The sequence below is a fragment of the Protopterus annectens genome, chromosome 3.part0 (genome assembly GCF_019279795.1).
Source record: "Protopterus annectens isolate FY-2018-M chromosome 3.part0, PAN1.0, whole genome shotgun sequence".
NCBI classification, from domain to species: domain Eukaryota; kingdom Metazoa; phylum Chordata; order Ceratodontiformes; family Protopteridae; genus Protopterus; species Protopterus annectens.
Genome location: NC_056731.1, coordinates 617,672,368 through 617,696,777, shown reverse-complemented (window position 1 = coordinate 617,696,777; position 24,410 = coordinate 617,672,368). Strand labels below are relative to the sequence as shown.

The following is a 24,410-nucleotide window of genomic DNA, read 5'->3' as shown; positions in this document are numbered from 1 at the left end:
GTGGCTCTTGCCTTCCTGGGAGGTACTTTGGATGCTACTTGGGATTATTAACAAATAAAATAAATCACCAAATGTGCAAACGTTAAACCGCTAACGTGAACGATAAGTATAATGAAAAATAAAGCATATGCGGTAAAACGAAACACGCCAGTCATAGAAGCATGTAAAACCTTTAATCCATAAAAACAGGTAAGCGCTTTCACCACCAAGCCAGTAGCTTCATCAGACCATATCAAATGAAAAAGGAGGGAAAACAGCTTAAATACACATTCAGTTAAAACTAGCCAATAGCAAATACTACTCACATTTAGAAGCAAGCATCCATTAAGAAATACATTCATCCGATAATACCAACGCAAATAGTGTTATTGCATCACTAGAAACTAGGTGAAAACCTTAAAGGAACACACCCCTTTTCCTAAACATACAGAGTTGTTCAAAAATGATTCAAATACATGAGTAGCAATAGACAAATGCTGTTTACACAAACTGCCATAAAATATCTATAAAATGTTTACAAAACATTTATATAAAACTATTAGACAGATTAAACCTTAATGGATGCAAAAATCACTACTTTGGAAGTCCCCTCGCCTTTAGTACAGGCTTGACCAACACCAGCCCATTCAGTCCAAACCCCTTATCAGCTCTAAGCCTCAGAATCCAACGTAGCTCACTATTCTCTGTCCTATTTTCTAAGTCATTTAGCCTAACGATCTAATCTATAACTTCAAACACCCTAAACTTAAACTTAAACTCTTTTTTCATTTGATGTGGTCTGATAAAGCCACTAGTTTGGTGGTGAACTCGCTTACCTTTTTTATGCATTAAAGGTTTTATATGCTTCTATGACTGCCGTGTTTCATTTTACCGCATATGCTTGGTTTTTTATTAGACTTGGTTATTCCCAATCAGTACCCACAATAGAGGAACTTTTATTGTAAGATGTAGTAGATAGTACTCACCGTATTGGCTGGTCATAGGAAAAGCCCTTTGGAGTGGATGCTTATTACCATCCTGCCATCTTACTTTGCTTAGGTAAAAAACAACAGCCAGGAAATCCAAGAGATTCTTTTATTCAACGAACTGAATACTCTGACGTCTCGGCTAAAAAAAGCCTTCAAGGAGTAAAACAGTACACTGAGTGATAGCAACAATTTATATAAAATGCTCACCAATAATTTAATTAAGCAAGACAATTACATATTCAAATAAGCACCCTCCAATTGAAATCTTCATTTAACCCCTTAGGATATACGGTGTTCAATTTAAGAATATATATGGCCTCCTTAAATAAAAGTTGATGCTTAATCAGCTCAGTATCAAAAAAGAAACCTTAATTTTTTCTAAAATAGTGGCCTTTAAAACTTCACAAGAGCTATTATGGAATTCAAATTTCCTATGTACAGAAGAGTATAGTCCAGAATTTTCTATCCTAATTTGTACATCTAAAAAAAGACATACTAGTACCCATTTTAATCCTATCAAATTTCAAACCAAATCTATTTTGATTTAAATAGGAAATATATTCACAAACTAAATTCTGGCCATCTTTAACTACAAAGATGAGATCGTCGATATATCTATAATACCTAAGCACATGTTTGCGAAAGAACAAACTTGTGTTTAAACCATCTGATAAAGGCAATAAGTTGGTTGTTGTGCACTATTTACATTATATGGACATGTGTATGAGACATCTGAATGATGATACTGTTTATGAGAAGCTTCATGTTTCTATGTATGAGAATGCAATAATGAAGTATAATGAATTATTGCAGAAGGGTGTTAGATTAGGCTATTTTTCTGACATAGATGTTAGTAAAAAGTTTCATACAAAGGACTGTAGAATGGCATATTTCTATTGCCTTCCGAAAATACATAAAAACTTGTCTAGACCTCCAGGAAGGCCAATAGTGTCAGGATGCCAGTATTTCCTTCATAACATAGGACTATTTTTGCATGAATACTTGACATCTTTAGTTTATAAGTTGCCCTCTTATATTAGAGATGTTTTTTGACTTTTTGCATAAAATTGGTGATATTGAGTGGGATGAATCTTTATATTTTATTGTTTTAGATGTTAATAGCTTATATACCAATATCTCACATGATTTTGGTTTAGAGGCACTTAGATTTTTTTGGGAGACAGTCCAGTTTCAGTTTTTATTGCTGAATTATTAGAATTTTGTCTTTCTAATAATATTTTTGAGTTCAATCATACCCTATTTAGACAAAAACAAGGCACGGCAATGGAGCCCCATGTATGCCAATTTAAGTATGGGCCTTTTTGAACATGAACACCTTTATAGAAATTTATTATTTCGCGAACATGTATGTGCTTAGGTATTATATCGACGATCTCATCTTTGTAAGAACAATAAGGAAACTGCAAAAACTCTAGCCACAGAGTAACCAATAAGTGTACAGTCACCTCCAGAAAAAAATGTAAAAGTCCAACGATATACAGCTCCATAATGTCAATAAAAAATCTCTCCACAACGCCAAGAAAAAAATTAACTTTCGTTTATTCAATGCAAAACAACGAAACGCCAATATTTCCAAACAGTTAAGCACTTTCACCCATAATACTGGGCTTCTTCAGAACACCATTGTTGTAACAAGAATGCCTTATAAGACTTTCTTGGCACCAAAACTTACTTAATTGGAACATCACAGTTCCTGAATTTTAAAGCAATATTGGCATTATACTAATTCTATCATGACTAAGAATACATACTGTTTCTACTTCTCACCTACATACACGACAAATATATACCCTGACAATAAAAAATATAATTATAATAACTAGATCTACTTAAAAATATGCCTATGTTAAAATATTAAAATACTAAAGGCATATTAACCCTGCAGTTGGTACGGATAATGTCTGTCAATTGTAACTGCTTAGTTACAAGAATGCCTTATGATACTAAATGATCTATAAGTATCAGTAAAACATTTTGAAAAATACATAGTAACATCTTGATGTTAAGGACTACTACTATATTTATCTGTATGCCTCTATTACTAAAATCACAAACTTTGTGTATATAAAAACGACCTATTCTAAATTATTTTACAAGTGAATAGACCCCCCTGACAACTCAAATGGGTCATATCACATATTTCAAAAGGGTCTTATTGTCTTTATATCAATACATATATTAGACCAAATATTTTGTAAATCATTAATGCTTTCTACACTCCTCAAATAAATTTGATGACTGAACAGGTGCTGACACATATAAATCCGAAAACCAATATTTACAAAAAATGTTTATTTGCTAGAATTTCCTAGCATTATTCACCTCTGTAGACTCACTTCAGAACAAATTTTCTAAGATGGTGTAATTGTGATTGTTGACTGCTCCTATTTTGAACTCCTGATGTAAATTGACTTATGTAAATTATGTAAGTTGAAATATCGTCCGTTTACATGGCCTGTCAACCTCTCCTAAAATGAATGGATGTACATATATGTGAGGGTGATATTATTGCATTTCTAGTATAGGCTTACTAGATATGAAATCATTAAGTCCTGGTGGTGTTGTGGCATCCAAAATAGCTGCCACCAAGTTTCTCTATAACTTAAAATGGTCTTGTAATCTCCTCCTCGAGGATCTATTTTAATGGTGTCTATTATAGCAAACTTGAACCCATGTGTGTAACCTTTCATTTCTATGTGCCTATATAAAGCACTGTTGAGGTCCCTCTTCCTGATATTGTACATGTGCTCATATATTCATTTTTTGAAACACCTCTCAGTCTTCCCCATGTAATAACTAGTACATTCAACACACATAGCTATATAGATCACCATTTTTGTGTTACAATTCCCTTTCACAAATTTGACTTTAGATTTGAATACATTTTATATCACCACTTCTTTTTTGTTAGTAATGTATCCACACTGGTTACATGAACCGCATTTGGCAGTGTGATGAACCTTTCCCCTACTTTCATCCTTATTATTTACCTTAAGTTGTTCCAAATAACCTTTGATATTTTTCCCCATCTTGTATACAATTCCTGTCTTAATACCAATTATTTCAGAAAGGTTTGTATCACCTATTATCAAATACCAATAATTATAAATAATTTGTATTACATCTTTAACAATAGGGCTATACAGTATGATGGAAGATCTCTGATGGCAGTCCTTCCCACTCGATTCACTTTGGGGATTATGAGTGGACTTTATACACTGATTATTGTCTATGTCTGACCCCAGTAATGGTTTATATTTTTTGCCCCATTCATCTAAAAACATATCCGCTCACCTCATCCATCATATTCATTGGGTAACCCCTCTCCTGAAACATGCTTGTTATGGTTTTAATTTCTTCTACCAAAATGTCAGAATCTGAGGTCATACATGAACTCTAATGCACTGTCCTTTATAAATATTATACTTTAAATTAGGAGGATGAAAAACTACTGTATTCAAGGTAATCGTTGGAAAATGTTCCTTTCCTGTAAATTTTTGAATGCAAACCTCCTTCATGCTGGTATATGTAAGTATCCAAATATGCAATTCCTTCCATACTATAGGAGTGGGTAAATTTAAGGAAATCACTGCTGTTGTTTAAAAATCTAATGAAATCATCAAGCTGTTCCTTACTTGATTTCCACAGAATGTAAATATCATCTAGAAATCTAGAATAGTAAATAATATTGGAAAAGTGGGAACTAGGGAATAAGATATTATCTTCCCAATCAACCATAACCAGATTAGCAAAAATGGGAGCACAAGCTGCTCCCATAGCTACCCACCTGGTTTTCCGAAAGTGCTCACCCTCAAAATAAATAAAGTTGTTATCCAACACTATGTTCATACATTCCATGAGTAAGCTGACTTCTTCCCATTTAATATCCGAATATTTCATAATACTACTGCAAAAAGCATCTAATCCTGCTTGCTTGGGAATGCAGGAGAAAGATCTGTGACATCAATGGTGACAAATGTCAACCCATTCCTCCATAATTGGGTAGGATATTTACTCAAAAATTTCCATGACTCTTTAACCATATGTGGTATTTTATTGTATATATGGTTTAATTTTACATCAATAAATTTACCCATGGGGAATGTTTTCGAATTGCTACCCGATATAATAGGTCGAAATGGTAGGTCAATGGCATTCTTATGATCCTTCGGTATACCCACTTAGGTAGCTAGTCTGGGATATTTGACCTTCAGAAACTTGTATATTTCTTTAGTTGTTCTACCATCTATATAGAATTCTTCTATGTAACAGTCAATTCTTTGGTATGCAATATTGATCTCATTTATGGAGGTGGATTCGTAGTTACCCGACCCATGTAGAATGTCATACATTCTTTTGATGTATTCTATGTTATCATATAGAACAACCCCTCCGCCTTTGTCGGGTTTCATAACCCTAACACTGATATCTGATTGGAGTTCATATAGTATTTCATTTTCCTTAGCTGTCAAATTGCTTGTACTTTTCTTTTTCTTGTACTCGCTGTACAAATTATAAATTTCCCTGGTCACTATTTTTTCATAAACTTCTATATTAGGATGACTAGGGTGTATATATGTACTCTTTTGACTAAGCCCTAAGTCCATGTCAACTGAATATCTACTAATATTTCTAAAAATGTTCGGCTTGTCATTAAACATTATTGCCAAATTCATTTTCCTGGTAAATTTCTTGATTTCACATAAAACAATCAGCCAAATCAAAGCGGGGGGTTGGCATGTATTTCATCCCTTTGCCAACAAACTAAAATGTGTACAACTAATGTTTATTTCAGAATAATTATAAATTTTAAACCCATTCATTGTATACATTTTGTCCTTCACTGTAATGTTATTGTCAGCAATAGGGATGCCAATACTACCATTAACTACCACCTCCTGTTGTTGCCCCATTCCTTTTGTTTGTAATTCATCCTTGTGTAATTTTGTTTTTGAAAATTGTTCCTGTATGGTTGCCCTTGTTGTACTTGGCCCCTCCAAAAATGTGATCCATTATAATGTAATTCTCCATTGTTGACATTACCTGTGTTTTGTACAACACGGTTTGTCATATTAGTAGATCTCCACTTTCCTTTGTCGCTAAACCATTTATATGCCACCCCTATCCTGTATTGTTCCACATCTCTTTGAATCTTTTTCTGTTTGTTTTCTCATATATTATATATCCATCTTTCTGCTATATTAAATTGTTTGTAATATAATCTTTCCCATTCCGAAAACTGTAAGTCACTAGTAATTTTCATATTTAAATTCTCGGTTTCCTGTACCAATTTACTTAACTTCTCATCATTATGTTTCATAATCATTTTCATAAATTTAACACCACAGTCATAAAAAAAATGATTAAATTCATATATCACATTATCTGTCAAATGTATTCCCATAGGAGTTTTGAAAAATCTTATCCCCTTGAGAACAATTTTTATATTGATACATTTCTGCAAATATGCATTGTCAGCCTTAATGCCATTAATATTTTTTAACTTCTTCCCCAATACAAAAATCATGTCCTTCAAGGTTCCCTTCACTTCTGACTTAATATTGTCCCTCACATTATTCTGAGATACATTGTCAAAATTGAAATCTGTGTCAAGAAATGTATTAAACTGAGTCTCTTTGTTGTGACCAATAGCTCCATAGCTCGAACAACAACTGAATAAGCACAATAAGGAAACTGCAAAAAGTACAGCCACAGAGTCACCAGTAAGTGTACAGTCACCTCCAGAAAAAAATGTAAAAGTCCAACGATATACAGCTCCACAATGTCAATAAAAAATCTCTCCACAACGCCAAGAAAAAAATTAACTTTTGTTTATTCAATGCGAAACAACGAAATGCCAATATTTCCAAATGGTTAAGTGCTTTCACCCATAATACTGGGCTTCTTCAGAACACCATTGTTGTAACAAGAATGCCTTATAAGACTTTCTTGGCGCCAAAACTTACTTAATTGGAACATCCCAGTTCCTGAATTTTAAAGCAATATTGACATTATACTAATTCTATCACAACTAAGAATACATACTGTTTCTACTTCTCACCTACATACACTGCAAATATATAGCCTGACAATGTTGTTGTTGTTGTTGTTGTTGCATCTTTCGGCTTTTCCCGGTTATAGCCTGACAATAAAAAATATAATTATAATAACTAGATCTACTTAAAAATATACCTGTGTTAAAATATTAAAATACTAAAGGCATATAAACCCTGCAGTTGGTACGGGTAATGTCTGTCAATTGTAACTGCTTAGTTACAAGAATGCCTTATGATACTAAGTGATCTATAAGTATCAGTAAAACATTTTGAAAAATACATAGTAACATCTTGATGTTAAGGACTACTACTATATTTATCTGTATGCCTCTATTACTAAAATCGTTGGACTTTTACATTTTTCTGGAGATCTCATCTTTGTAGTTAAAGATGGCCAGAATTTAGTTTGTGAATGTATTTCCTGTTTAAGTCAAAATAGATTTGGTTTGAAATTTGATGGGATTAAAATGGGTACTAGTATGTCTTTTTTAGATGTACAAATTAGGATAGAAAATTCTGGACTATACTCTTCTGTACATAGGAAATTTGAATCAGGAACACAATATGTACATGGTGACAGTCGTCACCCTGTGCATACTTTACATGCGTTACCATTTGGTGAGATGATTCGTGTCTCTAGATTGTGTAATAACCTAATTGATTTTAAGCATGATCTCAAAGTTATGGTGGAAATGTTTAAAAAAAAGAGGATACACTCAAGATATTGGAAAATTGTTGGGAAAGATTCCTTACTAAAATCAATGTATGTCAGAATAATATAAGATATAAAAGGTTAATGTATAGTACTAATAGAGTATTAAAAGATAACATTTATTTTGTTACTACATTTAACGTATTTAGCTTTAAATTTATTGAATTGCTTAGATATTATTGGGCCTATTTTACTGCATAAAAAAATGTATATACTTGGTTAGATAACTCTCTTGGGATATCCTATAGGAAGGGTAAAAATATAAAAAAAATTTTAGTGAGAAGTAAATTCTATATGCCAGTGATGAGTGTAGATCATCCAAAAGTTCTAACAGGCACTTTTGTCTGTGGTAAATGTAAGGTATGTAAATATGTAGTTAATAGTTTTTTTTAGAATTAATGGGATAATGTTTATTAGTAAAGAACAATTGTTCTGTGATACCATAGGTGTAATTTCTGCTTTAAAGTGTCCTTTTAATTTGTTTTACATTGGACAGACAAAGAGACAATTTAAAGTGAGGCTTATGGAACATATAAGGGACATCAAAAATAATAAAGAAGATGGTCCTATAGCTAGACACTTCCATGAATTCAGTAATAGCTGTAGTGAAGTTTTAAAGGCCACTGTTTTAGAAAAAAGTAAGGTTTCTTTTTTTAATACTGAGCTGATTAAGTGTCAACTTTTAGTTAAGGAAACCATATATATTCTTAAATTTAACACAGTATATCCTAAGGGGTTAAATGAAGATTTTAATTGGAGGGTGCTTATTTGAATATGTAATTGTCTTGCTTAATTGAATTATTGGTGAGCATTTTATATGAATTGTTGCTATCATTCAGTGTACTGTTTTACTCCTTGAAGGCTTTTTTAGCCGAGATTTCAGAGTATTCAGTTGGTTGAATAAAATAATTTCTTGGATTTCCTGGCCGTTGTTTTTTGCTTATTACTGGTTTGTTCTATTGTCGTATCATTGCTTTGCTTAGGTGTCTGCCATATCTTCCTCCTTTCAGATAAATTCCAGTGTGAGTTTAAAGTTTACAGTTTTATTTCCTTGTCTCTCACAAGTGTGTATATTCATTTTCATGGAGGTGAGAAATGGTTAGCATGTTGCTTGGTATGGGCTCCTAGATCTAGCATATATATCTACTGTGTGCACTTGTGGGACTGACTGGCACCCCTGAGAATTTGTACCAAGAAGACCCTTATGACAGGAAATCTCAGCCATTACCCACTAAAGAGGACTGTTTCAGCGATCAGCTGGTGTCGGAGTACTTGGTGTGAATTCCAAAATCAACTAGATAACCGCAAAAAGCAGACTGATAAACAAAATCCAAATAAGTTCCAGGCAGGCAGGTAGACTGGACTCCAGATGTAACTTTAAATCAAAATAAATGTATTTGAATAAAGCACTTTTCATCCAATCATATACATGAACTTCTTCAAATACACTGTTACTAAAGAAAATGGTGCTTAAAATACCCTGCCTTATTAGTTATGTGATCAAAAGACCAGTCTAGAATTTAAAAGTACCCTCTCTACATAAGAACACTTATATTACTCAGACTTCTTTCATACAAAAGCATATACTAAAAACTTAAAAAAAAAACAAATAAATGTTAAACGAGTAAAAACATGAATATGAAAATCTAAGTTCCTGTTCAACTACTCATATCTCTTTAAATTTTTCAATTTTAAGATCCTGTGGATAGAACACATGCCATTTAAACCTGGTAGTGTATATACATCCAGGCTTATTTGCAACAACAATTTAGATAATTCCAACATTACTGTCATTGGACTAGAGCGTCTTCTGTGTGGAGACATGCATGAATGGGCGTACCTTCGTTGACGGTTGTGCGTCAGAGCCGGCAACTCGGCACATAAAAATCTACTGCCAACCATTAGCGGACCGGAGTTCTGCTGTGGCGACTCCTAACCGGGAAAAGCCGAAAGACACAACAACTGTCATTGAACCACCTCTCAGGTTAGGCCACATCTGCTGTATTATCCAAAATTTAAAAGTGTGGCTTCAGTTCAGACTGACATGTTTTGCTAGGGCATTTTCATCCTTATTCCTGGAAATACTATATAGGTGTTCATAAATCCTTTCACGTAATATTCATTCTGTTTTTCCTATATAGAATGAAGGGCATTCTTGACATCTAGCCAGGTACACAACCATTTTAGATCTTCAATTTCATCTATTATTGTTCTTCAATTTCATGCCCCTGACTTCTACATAATGCCCTTCTTCTATAGATTTACAATAGGGGCAACTGCCACATTTAAAAGTACCTGGATTCCTATACAATTTAATTTTTTCTTTCTCCAAAATATTTTTCAAATTTATGCCCCTCCTGTAAATAATCTTCTGACGTGTTCCTATTTTACCAACCAAGCCCTTTTCACCCGAGATGAAATTCTAATTCTTGTATATAATATTTCTGACTTTGTAAGCTGCCTTATAAGTAATCACACACCCTGTTCTAAAATTTGTATTACTATTAATATTTACTATTCTCTCCTCTGGTTCAGTTGCCCCTCATGTATGCATTCATCTTCTAAAATGGGCTTATAAAGCCCTTTCCTTCTTTTTCTTTTAACCTCTTCTATTAATTTGCCCAACAACTTACTTGGGTATGCTCGTTTAGTGAACATCCCCCTTACGTTTTCACATTCATTTTTAAAATCGAGGTTACTTGTCACCATTCTGGCTGCCCTTACCAGCTGACCCTTCACGTCAGCTCGTTTTTGGTGGTAAGGGTGAGCACTTGAAAAATGCAGAAAGGTGTTGGAATACTTTTTTTTTTTACGATGAATTCTAGCTGTGTAGCCTTTCTGTTAATTTTTATTCAACTTAATGTCTAACTATGGGATCTCATAGTTGTGGTAGGAAAAGGTAAACTGTAGGAAACTGGTCATACTGTTGTAATAATTGACTAATGTTGTCGCCACCTGGTTATCACCCTTTATGATCATAAATATATCATCCAGGTATCTCGTGAAAAAATATATAGAATCAGCTATGCCTACCTATGATTTTATTCATCAGTCTGCTTTTTGTGGTTGTTTATCTAGTTGGTTTGTTTCTTTTGTACTGAGTTAATGGCAGCTAATGGACTGGATAGTTCACCACCCTTGTTCATGGAACCAGGGAACGAGAGAGAGAGAGACACTGAATAATTTGACTGCGATGATATCTACCCTCAAACAGTAGGTAGAGGCTTTATATAAAAGACTAGAACAACCTCAGCTTGGAATGAACTTTATACGGAAAGAGAATGCCTCACAGCAAATGTTGCAACTACCACAGGTTTGTCTGGAGCAGTTTCACGAACTCCCATTCAAAATTCAGTTGGGGAAGGAATCAGTAAGACTAATTCAAGACATCTGAACGATGAGCAAAGGGAAGATCACAATGTGGATTACAATGAAGGGAGTAATTTACCTCTGAGACTTATTGGGGAGCCGAATCTGCAAGTTTGGCTTGCAGCACCTTTGAATTTTAAAGAACAAGTATCTAATACACCAATGAATCCACCGGCCGGAGGTAACTCCATGAGAGATAATCTAATAGCAACAGACAATGTTGTGTCTTTCGGCTTTTCCTGGTTAGGGGTCGCCACAGCGGAACTCCGGTCCGCTAATAAATGGCAGTGGATTTTTACGTGCCGAGTTGCCAGCCCTGACACACAACCTTCAACGAAGGTATGCCCATTCACGCATGTCTCCTCACAGAAGACGCTCTAGCTGAGAATCGAACGGGACAACGCCTTGCTGTGAGGCGACAACGCTACTGCAGCACCACCACCGCACGGACAATAAACTGTTGAAATACAAAAAAAAAAGATGTCTCGAAATAGAATACTTTAATGAATGTATTCACTTAAAAATAATCCCTAAGGGAATTAAAATTTGTCAGTATCTGACAGGACTGACACCAGACTCAGATTTTCATAAAAAACTTATAAATCTTTTCAACCAGCAAGGACTTAATTTATTAGCATTAATGATCAAACATTACTATAAGACGGCTAAAGATATAGCCCATGATGTACAAATACTTGACAAGTCAATAAGAAATCATGTTGACTTTTGCAGGTATAAATTCGAACATCTGCAAATTTTTCAGACCATAGATCAACACCTAAATAAACTGAAGGCAACCAAGATAAAAAAACTGACCCAGGACCACCTCCAATACGAGAATGACACTGCCTACCCTTGCCCATCATCAGCGCAAGTGTGGAATGCAAAAAACCACACCCATCCTATGAATATGCAAGATGTAGAGGGAGGAAATGACACAGCAATCACCTCTAATGACCCGAGTGATGTCACCACAAACGAAGAAGTACAAGGTGGAAATAATACAGGATGGGGCAATAATGAAATTTGGAGAAGCGAGCGGATTCATAATCAACATCAGGGGCAAACTAACAACAATTCTAACTGGAATCAACATGATGATGTTGATTATTACCAGAACGGACAACGTAATAATGAGCAAAGGTCGAATAATTCAAATGAGGCAAAGCAGGATTCACCAGAGGCAAGCAGCAGAGGAAGAGCTACCACAGGAAAGCCCACAATAAGAAGTGGAGGTAAATTCCTCACAGTACCTTCTAGATGGACAGACTGCGGTGGTGGCGCTGCGGTAGCGTTGTTGCCTCACAGTAAGACGTTGTCCTGTTCGATTTTCAGCTAGAGCGTCTTCTGTGTGGAGACATGCGTGAATGGGCGTACCTTCGTTGAAGGTTGTGCGTCAGGACTGGCAACTCGGCATGTAAAAATCCACTGCCAATCATTAGCGGACCGGAGTTCCGCTGTGGTGACCCCTAACCGGGAAAAGCCGAAAGACACAACAACAACCTTCCAGATGGACAGAAATGTGTTCTAGTTAAGAATATGGAAGGGGACTTCACAATTTATAACTATTCTTCCTTTGAAGTTCCCACAGAACTGGTTGAACTCCTTGCTAAAGGACTGACTTTTGTCCCTGACCAGATCATGGACTTGGCTAAAACAGTATTGGACTTAAAACTGTTTGCGACAAAATGTAATCTAAATTTAATCATGGGTAATAGTAATGCCTTAGATGTGAGATCCTATGCTATAATATCCAGTATGTATAACCCCCCTTTACATCCTATTTTAGAAATTTTCGAGAAAGTATGTGAATTAGATTTTAGAAGCATAACTGGCACAGACGGGCACCATTAAAAGAATATGAGTAAAGAGGAATGAGAAATACTAAATGTATTGAAAACAGCCCACATAAGAGTAATGAAGCCTGATAAAGGCAGTGGTTTAGTTTTCATGGACATTAACAACTATGAAAATAGAGTAGAGAAAATACTACAAATGGAAAATTACGAGGAAGTGTCACTAAATCAATTTAACATAGCAAACCAGCATATCAGAATATACATTAATGACTTATTTATTGAGGCTAAGATAGATTTAGACCTTTATAATTACATGAACATTCTAGCACTTTAACATCAGTAACCTTTGGAGTTCAAAAAATCCATAAAGATTTTAATGACCCCCCCCCCACTTAGACCAATAGTAGATGGAAGAAATTCCATAATGTACACATGCTCCAAAGTAGTAGATAATATCTTGAAAAAATATGTAATTACTGAAACTCAAATATGTAAGGATTCATGGTCCTTCTTAGAGAAGATAAATTCATTAGAGTTTAACAATGACTATAATTTCCTGACAGGTGATGTCAAAGATCTCTATACATCTATACCCCATGCCTTAGGCATAGAGTGGGTATCCATCATGATGTTTAGAAAGGGTGCAACAACAACTGAAATACATCTAGTGGAGGAGTTACTTGATATTATCCTCAGTAATAATTTCCTTTTTTTCAAACAGAAATACTACTTATAAAATATAGGAGTGGCAATGGGGTCACCGTGCAGAGCCAATTTTGCCACTATGGTAATGGTATATTAGGAGCAAGAATTTTTATTTAATAAGGTAGGCATAGCTGATTCTATATATTTTTTTCACGAGATACCTGGATGATATATTTATGATCATAAAGGGTGATAGCCAGGTGGTGACAACATTGGTCAATTATTTCAACAGTACAACCAATTTCCTACAATTTACCTTTTCCTACCATGACTATGAGATCCTCTATTTAGAAGTTGAGTTGAATTAAAAAAGTATACTTGCGTATTATCGCAACCAGATTTTTAATGGCAAAATCCGGTTGTGTAATGATCATGAAATATGCTCATGAATACTGCAGAAATGTTGTATAGTGGTATTCCTTCTACACCAACACAGTTTTTTTCTGTTCTGATATCACAGAAATGTAAAAAAACATACTGTTCGTGTGTCTGTCTACTTTATTCCCACCATTTCTGTTATTTCAATTCCTGCTGCTGCACATTTCTGCTGTTATACATTTCCCACCACATACTAAGACAAAACCACAGAGTCAGCCACCCACATCATGTACAGTACTAATGAAATCAATGACCAGTATAATACAATATCTCTCTTTTTTTTTTTTTTTTGGAACATGCCCCTTCCGAACTCTCTCATTGAGAAATGGACCTGAAATCAGCTGTCAATATCATGCATCCATCATCAGTTAAAATCATTAGCAATGCAATGGTTGATTATTTTCAAGATTGATTACAACATTCATTGTAAATAACACGTGTACTACAAGCAGTTTTTTGGTATCCTTTCAACATCCATTAAAACATTGGCTCTAAATAAACAGTTTACCCCAACCACTTTCTGTGTGTGCGTGTGTGCCTTTTTTGAACAAACCCACAGTACAATAGCAGCCCTGGAAAGTCAAGCGTGCGTCTGCAATGCACGCAAAAGAAGTACGGGATTTCTAAACATTGTTCCTGCTCCAGAAAGTAATATGAAGGTTTTTGGCAGTACTAAGGACTTCCCAAAGCAGCTTGAAGTCTTACCTGCTCTGGTTTCTCTGCAGCTATGCGCATGTCGAAACCGCAGAAATCTGGTTGCGATAATACGTAAGTACCAACAAAAATGAACAAAAATGCTACACAGCTAGAATTCATCGTAAAAAAAACATATTCCAACACCTTTCTGCATTTATTCAAGTGCTCACCCTTACCACCAAAAACGTGAAGGGTCAATTGGTAAGGGCAAGCAGAATGGTGACTAGTAACCTTGATTTTGAAAATGAATGTGAAAACTTAAGGGGGATGTTCTCTAAATGAGCATACCCAAGTAAGTTGTTAGACAAATTAATAGAAGAGGTTAAAAGAAAAAGAGGGAACGGTCTTTATAGGCCCATTTTAGAACATGAATACATACATGAGGGGCAGTTAACTGAACCAGAGGAGAGAATAGTAAATATTAACACCAATTTTAGAACAGGATGTGTGATTACTTATCAGGCAGCTTACAAAGTGAGAAATATTATATACAAGAATTGGAATTTCATCTCAGGTGAAACAGACTTGGTTGGTAAAATAGGAACAAGTCCGAAGATTATTTACAGGAGGGGCATAAATTTGAAAAATATTTTGGAGAAAGAAAAAAATTAAATTGTATAGGAATCCAGGTACTTTTAAATGTGGCAGTTGCCCCATTGTAAATATATAGAAGAAGGGCATTATGTAGAAGTCAGGGGCACAAAATTGAACAATAACAATAGAAGCAATTTTCAATTTAAAATGGTTGTGTACCTGGCTAGATGTCAAGAATGCCTCTCATTCTATATAAGAAAAACTGAAAGAAAATATATATATATAAAAACATAGATAAGTGTCTTCTTTATGAATGATTTTGCAGTCCATATATAATAAAGTTAATGAGAGAACATTGAGAATGCTACTATTAAGACAAGGATATGCTGAAGGTGCTAGAAAAATCCAGCAAGTAAGATTGCTTAAATAACAGTAGTTAAATGGTCATTATTTCCTTTGAAGATGTTCTTGAGTATTGATTAATTCATTTTGCATGTGCATGGCTTATTTTTATTAGTCATATTGAATATTTGTAGTTTCTCTAGGATGTTCTTCGTGTTTCTCTGTTGCAGTCATAGCTGTAGGGTGTTCCTGCCGACAGGCAGCCCAAGGTCGGCCAGAATCCCAAAGTCTGGGTCCGGCGTCGGCTGTACCAGCAAGTACCCTGACGTCAGAACGCAGAGGTATAAAGCTGACAGCCGACGCCATCTTCTCCAGTCTTTCTTGCCGTGCGGTGGAAAGCAGCTCACAAGTCATTGGTTGGCGTTTTTCAGACAACGTGCTTTGATTGTCTTCGGTCCGAAGTTTTCTACTTCTCTTCTCAAGCTAAGTACCCCGTTGGGGAAACTTTTTCTTGCTCCTCCGATGTCAAAAAAAGTTAATAATTGTATATCGTGTGGGAAACAAATACCTCATAAAGATTTCCACTCTTACTGTCTACCTTGCTTAGGCCCTGACCACGACATTTCTTGCTGTCGGTTCTGTGCCAGGTTTAATTCTCGCACTATCAAGCGTAGGTACGATTGGGCCTTGAATTATTTCGGTAGGCGATTTAATTATAGGATGTCGTCGGATACTTTACCGACAACTGGAATTCAGAAAAAACGCAAAGACAAGGATAGGCCTCCGAGGTCCAAACATATTTTGCAGCCGGAGCCAGCTTCGGGTTCGGCGGTCGTCAGTGAGACGCTTTTGCAGCCCCTGTCGTCCGCCACTTCGGAACCGATGGCCGACACGGACTCCCATGGGGAGCCTTCTAGGCCCAGTATTTTACCTGCTGCAGGACCTTCAGACGTCGCTCCTTCAGATGGGTCCGGAACCGCTGTGCAGGTACCGGCTTCTGAGGGGGTTTTCAGGCCTTCTAATATTACTATTTCTACAGAGACAAAGGCAAAGTCAAAGACTCCTGTTAAACCAAGGGTTTCTTCACAAGCTGCCTCGGATAGAGCTCCCAAGTCCCAGAAGCAATTACTTCGGATGGCTGAAGATTTACTTACAATGATTAGGGGTTCTCACCCCCCTCCAGAAAAAAAGCCTAGACAGGATATTCCTTATGATTCTTCTGATCAGGCTTCTGTGTCTTCCGTCTCTTCCTCTGATCAGGATTATTCTTTTCCTCCTTATGAGGATTCTGATGCAGAGGACTCTATTCCCTCTGCTTCTCCCACTGAAGATTTCTCTTTTGGGGAAACCTTACATGAGATGAGGGAGCATTTTCATTGGGAAGGTCAGGATTATTCTGCTTCCAAGAAGAGACTTAGGGAATTTCTCCTTCTCCCTCAACACAGACCTTTGGCTATTCCTCCTGTACTTGATATTGTGGATGATGCTTTTTCTGAAGCTAACCTAAATCCTGATTCTTTGCCGCCTGCTCCTTCTAAGCCTGATAGATTTTACAGAGTCCCTGACTCCCGTCAGTTCTTATTTAAGAACCCTTCTGCTGATCCTGAAACCATTTCTCAGGGTTCTAGGGCTGCTAAGGCCGCTTCAGCTAAAAATCCTATTCCCTCTGAAAAGGATTCCCATGCCTTGGACAGGTGAGGCAAAAAGGTTTACACTTCTGCCACCCTTTCTATTAGAGCTTTAAATTGCCAGTTTCACATGTTCAAGTATCAGCAATTTCTTTTGTCTGTTTTAAAGCAAAGGCTCTCTACTTTTCCTGCATGTGCAGAGGACAAGGAATTACAGGATGTATTGCATGCAATTGAACAAGTTAGCAAACATAGTTTACATTGTGGTTTTGATGCCTTGGAAGCTTCTTGCAGGGCCGCAGCCTCTGGTACTGTTATCAGAAGACATTCTTGGCTTCGTGAGCAGAATTTGCCTGAACAGGTTAAGGCTAAACTGTTAGATGCCCCTGTTCAGCCTGATGTTTTATTTGGGTCCAAGGCTGAGGAGGTTATTAAAAAGATGGAAGAAAAAGCAAAGTCTATGCAGACTGTTAAAGATTTTTTGCAAGTTCAGCCTCCTAGATTTTCTAGACGTTGGCCCTCCAAAAATTGGTCCTTTCCCACGTCTGACAGGCCTCAAAGGGGAAGATATAGACACTCCAGAGGTCGGGGGCAGGCTCAGGCCTCTTACAGGTCCAGACAATGGACTGCTTCTTCACCTAGAAGGGGAGAAGACAGACCTCAATCTCAAAAGAAGCAGACTCAATGACTCTCTCCATTGGGCTACAGGTCCTCCTTGCCTGGAAGCCCCTCTCGGAGGAAAACTTTCTCTTTTCTACCAAAATTGGACTCATATTACCCAGGACAAATGGGTTTTAGACGTGATTTTAAGAGGCTACAAATTCCACTTTCATACTCTGCCAAGGTCTTCGGGTTGGCCGGATCTGCCAAAACATCAATGGTCAGAGGCCTTAAATCAAGTGGACGCTTTATTGGTCATGAAAGCCATAGAACCTGTTCCACTTCCAGAGATGGGAAAAGGTTTTTACTCCAGACTATTTCTGGTCCCAAGGAAACAAAACTCATGGAGACCTATTCTGGACCTCTCAGTGTTAAATACCTTCCTGGAAATTCCAAAATTCAAGATGCTTACTCTGCAACAACTTCTTCCCATGCTCTCCCAGGATGCTTGGATGGTGACATTGGACTTGAAGGAAGCCTACTTACACATTCCCATCAGACAGGAACACAGAAAATACCTCAGATTCAAGGCAGGTTCGAGACACTTTCAATTCTCTGTACTGCCCTTTGGCTTATCTACTGCACCCAGAGTCTTTACCAAGTGTCTGGCTCCAGTAGTAGCTTATTGCAGACTCCAAGGAATTCAAATTTACCCCTACCTGGACGACTGCCTTATTCAGGCGGACAGCAAGGATCTTTTACTTCAACATCTACAGTTTGTTCAGCGTCTTCTCCTACTACTGGGATTTTCAGTGAACATAAAAAAGTCACATTTGATCCCCTCTCAACAAATGATCTTTTTGGGGGCTCTTCTAAACACAAGCTTACAAAGGGCCTTCCTTACTCCAGAAAAACAAGTACAGCTGGCATCAATTTTCAAGACCTTGGCTACTTTAACTCAGCTCACTGCAAGGAAATTCCTGCAGGCTTTGGGCTACATGGCTTCTTGCATCCTGTTGATTCCAAATGCAAGGCTTCATATGAGAAAACTTCAATGGTACCTAAAGAGTGTATGGTCTCAGCATTACCACAGCCTGGAAACAATGATACCTCTGATTCCCTGCCTCCAAAAAGAGTTCCTTTGGTGGTCCAGGGCTTGTGCTTTAAACGAAGGGAATCCCTTTCGTCTACCTCCTCCTGCTCAGATCATAACCACAGACGCCTCGGATTATGCTTGGGGAGCTCATTACCTAAACAATTGCCAGCAGGGCTATTGGACAAAGAAGCATCTCCCCTGGCACATCAACTTGAAGGAAATGTTGGCAGTCCAAAATGCTCTTCTAGCCTTCCAGAATCTTTTGCAACCAGGACATCTTCTGATTCGCACAGACAATACCACAGTCATGTGGTATATAAACAAACAGGGAGGCTCTCACTCATACCCCCTTTGCAGACTAGCCATGAGTTTATGGGACACAGCTCTAAATCTGAATCTGCATCTTCAAGCTCAATTCATTCCAGGAAAACAGAATCTCTTAGCAGACAGCCTAAGCAGAAATCTTTTGGATCCTCACGAATGGATGCTAGACCCCAACTTATTCAGCAAGATTACGGCAGTTTGGGGTTGCCCTCGGATAGATCTGTTTGCATCCCATCTCAATCATCAGCTGCCTCTCTTTTGCACTAGGTCCTTCCACAAAACAGCTTGGAAAGTGGATGCCCTGTCTTTCAGCTGGAGGAATCTTTCGGGATACGCCTTCCCTCCTCTTCCTCTTCTGCCTCGGGTACTACTGAAAATAAAACAGGACAAACCCAGGATTATCATTTTGATAGCTCCAAATTGGCCTCGACAGTTTTGGTATCCAACTTTAAGACACCTGTTATTGGAACCTCCATGGATTCTGCCTCTGTTTCCTTCTCTTCTGTCCCAACATCAGGGTCAGATGCTACACTCTCAAATCAAGACTCTTTGCCTTGCAGCCTGGCTCTACAAGGGCCTTTGATTCCTTCTGCTTTACCCAAACAAGTTTTGGATGTTCTCTTAGAAGCTAGGCATCCTAGCACTAGAATGTCTTATGCTTCTAAATGGAAAAGATTTTGTATTTGGATGCGGGATTGAGGTTCTGATCCTCTTTAACCTGACATTTCTTCCATTTTACTTTACCTCTCTGACCTTTTGCTTAAAGGCCTCTCCTTTTCTTTCATTAAAATCCATGCTTCTGCTATCTCGGCTCATTACAACGCTGATCCCCCCATTTTCTCTCACCAGTTGGTGAGACAATTCTTGAGAGGGGCTAAGAATTTAAGACCTCCTAGAACTCCTCCTGTTCCTGCTTGGGATCTTAATTATGTTTTGGAAAAACTTACTTTACCTCCCTTCGAGCCTGCTGCTGCTTCGGACATCTAGTTCTTATCCTGGAAGACAGCTATTTTATTAGCTTTGACTTCTGCCAGAAGGGTGTCAGAGTTGCAAGCTCTCATGGCTGTGGAACCTTACCTTATTTTCCACCAAGACAGAGTTACCTTGAGGACCAATCCTACATTTATGCCTAAGGTGATTTCTAAAGTGGCTTTAAATCAGACTATACACCTTCCTACTTTCTTTCCAAACCCACAAAACAAAGGGGAAAGGATTTTGCATTCATTGGACGTACACAGACAGCTACGGTTCTATCTGGACAGAACTAAAGATTTCAGAAAATCTGATCAGTTGCTTATCTCTTATGCCTCCAGTTCTGTAGGCAAGGCTATCTCTAAACAAACTGTTTCCAAATGGATTGCCCATGGGATAAGGTTTTGTTACTCTCACTTTGGAAAGCAGATTCCTGGTACTGTTAGAAGTCACTCTACTAGAGCAGCTGCCACTTCAGCTGCTTTTCTCAGAGGAGTTCCTGCCAAGGACATTTTGGAAGCTGCCACTTGGAGTTCAGTGCATACTTTTTCTAAGCACTATAATCTCCCTTTGTATTCTAAGTCTAGGGCAGGGTTTGCCTCTGCTGTTTTGCAGGGCCTTCTGGCTGCCCCTTCTTCTACATAACCTCCTCCCTTATCACAGCTTTGGGATTCCACCCTACAGTTATGACTGCAACAGTGAAACACGAAGAACATAGTACAGTTGTGTACACCTACCATAAATGTAGATGTTCGAGTGTCTTCACTGTTGCAGTCGGTGTTTCCCTCCCTCCTATCCCCTCTTATCTTCCTCTTCTTTTGTGGTGTATTTGTGTTTCCTTTTTGGACACCTTTTTAGGTTACTTTGGGGGACTTCTGACATCTGGGGCAAGAAAGACTGGAGAAGATGGCGTCGGCTGTCAGCTTTATACCTCTGCGTTCTGACATCAGGGTACTTGCTGGTACAGCCGACGCCAGACCCAGACTTTGGGATTCTGGCCAACCTCGGGCTGCCTGCCGGCAGGAACACCCTACAGTTATGACAGCAACAGTGAAGACACTCGAACATCTACATTTATGGTAGGTGTACACAACTGTACTTTCTTCATAGACTGTCATAGACTGAGTAATGTCAATATTAAAGATGCCCACAAATCAGTATATAAAGAAGTCCTTTCTTAGCATCCATGCGCTTTACTCACTTGAGGATACACTTACAACTTGTAATTTTTGTTTTTGCAGGCTTATTGAAAACAAAATCACAGTTCAGGGTGCAAAATTTCTAATGGAAGCACTTACAGATAATACAGCATTGAAGGAGATCTGGTGAGACTTTTTTGATCATTTTTGATGTCTCTGAGTTATCTTTTAATATTACATCTGCACTTGTACTGTTAAGCAGATGGGGACTTAAGCAGTTAAATTCCTGATGGGTTCTCCTTACATTATTTATTAGGGGCACAGAGCTAAGTTGCATTGTTGTAAAAAGATACTGATGTCTAAATTAAACACATTCTAGTTCTTTTGCGTAATGAATGAGTGAAGCTTTATCTTAACTGGCGTTATTTTAATGGAAATAAATATATTATTCAAGTTCTTTGTTGTCTTGCTCAAGAAGATACGGTTACACTAAATTATGTGAAACAGGAATATATAGAATTACACTGAGAGTATTGAAGACAAGAACATGTTAACATTTTGGTGATCATATCATTATAGGCTTTATACATAGATCACTACAGTGAGACAGGCCACAGCATAAGCCACTGTTTGCTACAATCAGCTCCAGGCAGTGGTCAGAGAAGGCTCTAGAGTCATCAGAGACTAGGTTGAAGGTCTAGAAGTTGTCTGGAGAGAACACACAAGAATTCAAGGAATTACTCAGGATTCTAGCACCTCAGGAAGAAGAGGAAATAAGTGGAGTTAGAAGAATGACAATGCCTCAAAATAGCATGTGTGAGGACTATACAACAGATATGCGGTTGAGCCAGATATGGAAATAGTGTACATAAGGAAAGCTGGTGATGGAGTGCAGAAGTCCAAGAAGTCATCAAAAGAAAGGAGGAGTGCAGGAAAATGATATAGAAAGTCAGACAGCCTAAGAAGGAATATTGGCTGGCTAAGAGAGCAGTTGCAGTAGCGAAGAACAACGCATAAGAGGCACTCTACCAACTTCTGGAAAGTAACTCAGTAGATTTCACAAATAAGCTCTATCAGGTTGCAAGGCAAAAACAGAAAGCTAAAGAAGATCGGCATCAGACATGCTTTTTAAGTGATGTCAGCAACAACCTGCTCTCATCAGTCCAGAGGACATCAAAGGCAGATAGAAGGAGTACTTCTGAATGAAGAAAACCCCACAGAAGCTGTACTGCCCCAGACACTACCTACAAAGAAATATGATGAAGATACCACCCTATAAGAAGCAAGAACAGCACTAGGGAAAATGAAGTCAGGGAAAGCAGAATGTTCATATGAGGCCATGGCAGGTATGATCCAGCTGCTTGGTGAGGTAGACAAGAAATAGCTCTTGAGGGTGCTCATAGCAGAATGGAGAGAAAGGCTTATCCCAAATGAAGAATTATTATTCTCCAATAAGCATATGAGTATAATAATATATAATAATATAATATCTATAATATGTATGTATACATTCAGAACTGTGTGCCATATAGAAATATCAAATTCCTGTCACACTGTATGAAAGTTCAGGAGGGGATGATTGAAAAATGAATACACAGCATAGCAAAAAGTAAGATAGGAAGGTTAGCAGTATGGATTGAGATCAGGATATAGCATAATCGACCCATTGTTTACAGTGAGACAGATAGGTGAGAAGAAAATAGATATAAGGAAAGAGTCTAACTGGACATTCCTAATTTTACAGAAAATATATGACAAGGTCCCAAGAAAGACCATTTGAGCAGTCCTGAAATGGTCTGAAGAACAAGAAACATTGGTAGAATTAATGCAGACTATGTACAAGGACCTAATGACACAAGTATAAACAGTGTTCAGACTCGCAGAGGGATCCCGAGTGGGAGTGAGTGTGCATCAGGGTACAGCTGTGAGCCCACTACTGTCCATACTGGTGATGAGCTACATTAGCAAACAGATTGGAAGGGACACATCGACAAAGTTGCTGTATGCAGACGATGTGGCATTGCGTGCAGACTCTAAACAAGAACTTCAGCAAAGGATAGGGGAATGGAATGCAAAACTGCGGGCACATGGGATGAAACTGAGTACAGATAAGACAGTTATAATGGCAGCAAATGTAGGAAATCAGAAGATACTGAAAATTGAGATAGAAGGCAAATTAGTGGAACAGATTAACAACAAGTACCTGGGAAGGATGATTGAGGAAAAGAGAAGTCTGAATAAGGAGGTCAAAGTTAGAATTAGACTAGTAACCTCTAGTTAGTTAAGTCTAATTAGTTAGCCAACTAGCACAGGGTGTCAGGAGTAGTGCAGGACAGAAGAATGCCAAACTAGCTGAAAAGTAAAGTGCACAAAATAGTGGTGCAGGCAGTAAGGCTGTATGGTACAGAAACCTGGGCAGTAAAGGTGGAGCAATTGAGGAAGCTAGAGGTGATAGAAATGAACATTCTGAGATGGGTGGTAGGATGCACACTGTGGGATAGATGAAGAAATGAAGTCTTCAGTATGGAAGCTCAGGTAGCTCCAGTCTGCCAAGAAGGTCAAAGAAAACAGATTATGGTGATTCGGGCACATGTGCAGGAAAGCTGAAGGCAATCTGGTGAAGAAGATTCGGGACAGTCAGGAAAAAAGCAAGACAAAGTCAGGGCATCCAGCAGAGAGATGGGTGGTATGTGTGAGATAAGGCCTGCAACACTCAGACATGACTGTCAAAGAAGGTAGGAGAGTGGCATTGAATCAAGAGAGATGGTGCCAGTTCACACAACACCCCGACCCCTTATAGAAAATGGGAAGAAGGGATTGATGACGATGACAGTGACACAAATGTCCTCTGTAATGATGCATCTGCTATTAACCTTAGAAGTAAGTCAGTGCTGTCTGTGTTAAAGTTTAATAGCTAGTGTTCATTTTCCAAGCAAGATGGCAGGTGGATGAACAGACTGAGATGTGCAGTAGGAAGGTGAGCTGATTGTTGACAGAGTGCTACATTGTAGTAGGGGTGGAGCTGAAGATATTGTCTTGTTGAAACTGAGAGAGAACAAAAAGGGGTTAGA

At 37.8% G+C, this 24,410-nt stretch overlaps 1 protein-coding gene across 4 annotated transcripts in view; it reads left to right on the top strand.

Annotated features, from left to right (window-relative positions):
• Positions 1 to 24,410, top strand: part of NOD1 (nucleotide binding oligomerization domain containing 1) — an 849,510-nt gene that overhangs the window by 764,618 nt on the left and 60,482 nt on the right. For 3 of the 4 annotated variants that reach the window (XM_044065017.1, XM_044065018.1, XR_006363982.1), the window contains exon 11: positions 21,442 to 21,525. The exons of the other annotated variant lie outside the window; for it this stretch is intronic. In XM_044065017.1, coding sequence (XP_043920952.1) covers positions 21,442 to 21,525 — 84 coding nt within the window. The remainder of the gene's footprint in view (positions 1 to 21,441; positions 21,526 to 24,410) is intronic. 4 annotated transcript variants of the gene reach the window in all.